Below are 5,732 nucleotides of genomic sequence, written 5' to 3'. Positions count from 1 at the left end.
TTTTTTTTTTGTTTATTCTACAATAGTTTATCCTTTCTCCAACATAAAAATTATTGTTGTAACCTTATTTCCGTCATATTTGATATTTTAAATACATCAAATATAAATTATTTCGTGTGAATTCACAAACTAAAGTTATACTTAAAATATAAAGGATATGTGAACAAATTATTCTCGAACTTTTGATTCGATAGTACCATAGTCTTTGAACTTATTTATTATGCAAATTATTTTTCAACTTTTAAAAATGATGCAATCTGGCCTCTTTTGTTAACAAAAATTAATTATGATAGTTAATTAACTAGAAAATGACATAAAAGGATCCCAAAAAAACACAGAAAATGACCCATAAAAGTATAATAAAGGGTCCAAAAATTACAAACAAAGATCCAAAAAATTGCATGAAATGACCAAAAATAATTTGGGTTATTTTTTGTAATTTTTTATATTTTTTGTATCATTTTTTGATCAACTAATTATTAAAGTTAATTTTATTAATAGCAAGAGTCAGACTGTATTATTTTCAAACATTAAGAAATAATTTATATAATAAATAAGTTTAAGGTTGATAGCACTACTAAACCAAAAATTTGGGGGATAATTTGATCATGTTTTCAAATATTAATTCATCTTAAGATTATTTGGATTATATTTTTGCTTTCTCTATAAATATTTAATTTCTTGGAGATATAGTCATAAATAAATAGCATGCAACAATAATTATATGAAGATTAAAATAAACAGCATTATCTATTCACATTTCACAATTTATAAATAGTATAAAAATCTCTCACTGTTCCCGCAAGCTTTTATTCATTTTTTAATTGCTATGCATGTATAACATATATTAATTGCCCTCGGCTGAAGAATAAGCTTCACTGCTTGAAGGTTTATATTCTTAATTTCTTGCGTGTGAATGGACAGTGGAAACAATGAGCCAGACGTGTGGTATGAGTATAACTGGTTGTTGATTATCAATGAGATTGGATATATTATATATGGGGTCCAAATTATGTGAAATTAGAGATAGTTTAGGTATGATTCAGTGATTAATAGTGGAGCAATTGATTTTTTTTTTAATGTTGTTGGTTCAGTGTTTTGGTGTAATATTTGGGATGGAAGAATGTTTGATACTTATGAACTGGTTTTTTAAAAAAGATTAAGGACAATTAAAAATGTGTTCTACCAATAGTCGTACCAATAGTTGATGATTGCACTTGGGATTGATTAGTTAGTCTCGATAGGGAAAATATCTTGTTTGAATTTGTATTAGTATATTATTTTTTTAAAACAAAAAATATAAATGAGTTGAATTTCAAAAGCTGATGAGAATAAAGACATGTTTTTAGATATAAAAAGTATTTAGAAAAGTATTTGTAAATTGTCCATCACCAAGTTCTTCATACCAAAAGGAAAATATGCAAACAAAATTGAGATATAAGAATAAAAAATGTATATGAAATATTTATTATATCCTTATTATTATTATCATTCAATAACAGTTATGTTTTAATTATATTTTAGAGTGTAAATCGGAGTTCTTGATACTCATTCTACCCCTTTCCACTATATTAAAGTTGCCCTCGTGATGCAAATGAGCTGAAGATGTATAGTTTTTTGCAAGTATCATATCATATTTAACATTAAGGGGCATAAAATCAATCTATTTAACTTTATCGAGGCATTGAATGCATGTCCGAAGGCAAAGGGCATCATCAGCTATAAATAGAGCAGGGTTTCACATGAGCCTCAAACAATCAAAAAACAAAATATGGACAAATGAATAAACAGCTCATAGCAACTCCTAACACCATCTCCTTCCCTATCAAAACTCAAGTACAGAGCTGAGTGCACAACTGCTGGATCTGTGAATCGGTTGGGTCTTGAATCAGATAGGTGCTGGATTTCCCACTGTTTGAGCAAGTCATGTTCAGCTGACTGCCAAGTTGGCTTGTCTGCAATGATACAATTCCAGCAAGCATTAATTCATGCATTCACAGCACAAGCAGAATAGACCAATGGCCACGTTAAACGTTGAGTCAAACAAAAAAAAAATGATCGAAAAATGACATTTAAGGACCTTCTAAATAATTAATTACAGCTAAGAACTCTAAAATTATGAAATTTCAAAAAAATAAAAACGATCATGGTCCTTAGTTTGGATTAAAATTTTTCTGGTTAGATTTTTGAGTATTTATCTTCTACATTTTCAACAGTCATGTTTATTATTTTCAGTACACAGTTTATCTTTTCTTTCCTTAGATGTTTCAATACCAAACTTCCATGGTTTTAATACTAAAAGAAAAATTTAAAAATAAGTGTTTTTCAGTACTGAAAACATGAAAGATGAATATTGAAAACATATAAAATGACTAAAATCCTTAACTGTAAATAATGTTCTTAGAAGGTCTTTAAATATTATTCTTCCAAATTTTATTTTTAAGGCCTGCAACTGTCAATAGCTTAATTTTTAAAGTTCATGCAATTGTTTATACAAGACTAGGATATACAGCATTGAATCTTAAACATGTCAAGAGAGTGGTTACAAGGTGCATTGCTGATGCTTAAATAAGATCAAAACTTCTTGTTTTGAAACTTCTACGGTCTAATAAAGTTATTCCATGAAGAGCTCTTCTGCTACCCAAAAAAAAAGTTATTCAATGAAGAGTGATTCAGGAATGATGTTGCAAAAATACTTACTAAACAAGATGAAGGCTCGTTATTGCAACTCCATCTTGAAGTTGGGACACAAGACAGATAATGGCACCAAGAGCAATGATCATTGGCATCCACACCACGGAGAAGTGCAATAAGGCCAACAGTAATTCTGTCAAATTGACAATATAATATTAGCTCAATCTCCGGAACAGGACAAAAATGCAAAATGTCAAGTGACAAGACAAGCAAGGATACAGTTGGAGGAGGCAGCAGGAGAAATTTTTTGGTCCCCAAAAGATGACTAACTTCTCAATTTGGCCATTCAAAACAATCAACGTCCCAATGAATCCCCCAATAATTTTTCCAATTATTTGGTTCTTTGAAGGACCAAATTGAGAAGTTAGTTGCCATGATTATTGAGGAATTAAATTGAAAAGATTACACTTTCGAGAACCAAATTAAAAAGCTCCTCTTCTTTAGGATGAAAACAGTATTTTATTCTATATTATGTTATAACATCAAGCAAATAACTTCGCTTCTCATGCTATATACATCTTTCGGAACATGGTCTACTCCACCCAACCAACTGAAACACAGGTTTCATGCTACCTGTCACTAGGGTTAAGCCTTGAGCAGCATCTCCTTTTATATATAGGTTTGTTAGTGCAATATGATCTTAGAAAGAGCAACACTGTGGATTCTTACCCGGCAACAACAAGGATCAGAGAGAGCATAAATAAGATGCACTGATATTTTTTGAACTTAGATCTAATTGAGGCAGAAGAGTAATCTGAAGAACCATATCTTTGGCTAACCCAACCAAACTGAGGACGGATCAGGAACACAAATCCAAGAAGAAATCCTGTAATAAATCCTCCAAGATGAGCAAAATTGTCCACATGTGGGAGGATTCCTACAGCTAGATTGACTGCAACGATAATCACTAGAGTGAAGAGTGCTGCAAACTGCAAATATCAGAGTATGAAAAGTTGGATTTAAGAGCAGAAGTTTTCCTTTTCAGGAAATCAGATTTCAAATAGGAGAAATTTTATGATCACCTTGTTATCATACATAGACCAATTAGTAATGAGTTCAGAAAGCATGGCTCCGAGCAATCCAAAAAGAGCCCCAGAGGCACCCACTGAGATGTTTGACTGAATGAATAGACCAGAAAGCAGACTTCCCCCAAATCCAGAAATCACAAATAGCAATCCAATACGCACTGTAATACAACAATATCAGAAACAGGAAAGTAGTTAGTTCTAAGTGATGCAAATAATAACATAAATACAGAAAGCCATCTCCACAAGAGAAAGTCAAAATAAAGAATCTTTAGTGTCACTTTGATATAGTTATCAAATTATAAACAGCACAAACCACAGCACCATTCAAGCAAATGATTCTGTGATTTAACGTTGCATTATAGCTTATAAATAAGCATTATGTTATTTTTAATTTCAAATTTGAGAAAAAGTAGATAACAGTAAGCATGGAATCAAACAGTAAACAAGTATTTTGAACGTTACTTTACTTTTATCATAACTGATCAGGCACAGAACTACTTTGAATTAAGGACAGACTTTGTGAGGATGATGTTCATGGATTCAAAGGAAGATTTTGTTCAATTTAAGGAGGGGGAAAAAAAAAAGGCTCATCCTCTCCTGTGTAATGGGGTCAAATTGATTTTGATTGACACCGGTATAAATGGATTCCTCCCATATATACATAAAACCATTGTTTTATATCTAGATGCTACCATGCCCGGATGTTTAGCCAACTATCAATTTGGAGAAGGAAATCAACCTCGCAGCCTTAAGGAGAAAATAAAAGGTCTTAATTTGAGACAGAATACATACAGAACCCAAATTCTTGCTCAAGCCGGATCCCGATTATCAGAATACCCAACATATTTGCCAACACATGGAAGACACCACCATGTAACCACATGCAAGTGATGAGGCGCCAGCCCTGGTGTCTGTGAACCACTCTAGCTACATCAAGAGCTCCCATCTTCTGTAGCCTGAGCAAAAAAATAGAAATCACCTCTTCAATTTGCAGTTACAGCCATGGATTTCGTTCCCAGAAAAAAAAAAAAAAATCACAACAGATTGCAACAAGCTACAATCTTAAAATTCAGTCCCACACGTGAAAATTATCAATTCCAATACAACTACATCTCTATCCCCATTTAAACACTGAGTTAATATATGAGTAACATATTAACGGTTTTGAGGATCAGGGACAACTCACGTTAATGAAGAAGGCCCGAGAAGAGGGTTCTCTTTGAGCGGCTGAAAGGAGAAACGACCGAGGAAGCGGGCGACGCAAGAGACAGAGTTTTTGGGGCAATTGTTGACGTACATGGTAATTACAAACACAACGATGTTGGCAATAACAATGAGAGGAATTAGCCAGGTAAACCATCTCTTGAATTGCTTTGCTTCGGTATATTCCACAGGGGTTCTACTTGTTGAATAGGGCAGAGCCGCGTCCGCCTCCGCTGGGTGTATCACATTGTTGTTCTTCCCAGAATTGATCCTCAGGTGGATCTCCGACGGTGGAGGTGGCTCTGCCGCCATGGACAATGAACTCGGTGAAGCTAAACGGTGACGAGAGACTTCGATTGATGAGTATGTATTGTTGAGGCTAAATCTGATCAAAATTCAGAAGAAAGCTAAGCTTGAAACTGCAAATTGCGATGTTTAAGTTAAAGTCAGAAAAAGATGGTGATTAGTCAAAAAATTCACAATCAAGCGCTTTGCTTTCCCACCGAACGCCATTTGTCTATGCTTCTTTTAAAACGAATGAATCAATCAATCAATTGTTATTTATTTATTATTTAATTATTATTAAAATTGGACGTCTGCTTGGTGGTTTATTTGTTCAAGGAGTTGAAAAGGAACAATTTTATGATCATGCTCATCCTTGACATTTTAAATGCTGCCATGAAAAAGAAATATGCTGACTTTTGTTCTCTCTCTCTCTCTCTCTCTGTGGATTTCAAATATAGCTCACCAATAAGCATGCGATATTTTAAAAAGAAGAGATTAAATTTATTAAATTGAAAGTATGTC

The 5,732-nt window shown here is 33.1% G+C and overlaps 1 protein-coding gene across 1 annotated transcript; it reads right to left on the bottom strand.

Annotated features, from left to right (window-relative positions):
- Positions 1–1,643: 1,643 nt before the first annotated feature.
- LOC129289522 (RHOMBOID-like protein 1) lies at positions 1,644–5,444 on the bottom strand. Its single transcript, XM_054926301.1, has 6 exons — positions 4,909–5,444; positions 4,515–4,678; positions 3,717–3,880; positions 3,364–3,623; positions 2,701–2,827; positions 1,644–1,955 (listed from the first exon to the last, which is right to left on the bottom strand). The coding sequence occupies exons 1-6, from the start codon at positions 5,235–5,237 to the stop codon at positions 1,833–1,835; spliced, it is 1,167 nt and encodes a 388-aa protein (XP_054782276.1). The 5' UTR covers positions 5,238–5,444; the 3' UTR covers positions 1,644–1,832.
- Positions 5,445–5,732: the final 288 nt, after the last annotated feature.

Source organism: Prosopis cineraria, unplaced genomic scaffold (assembly GCF_029017545.1).
Source record: "Prosopis cineraria cultivar Desert tree isolate PC_DT_omini unplaced genomic scaffold, ASM2901754v1 PC12, whole genome shotgun sequence".
Classification (NCBI taxonomy): Eukaryota; Viridiplantae; Streptophyta; class Magnoliopsida; order Fabales; family Fabaceae; genus Prosopis; species Prosopis cineraria.
The sequence above is the reverse complement of the archived record's forward strand: the minus strand, read 5'-3'. Positions and strand labels throughout refer to the sequence as shown.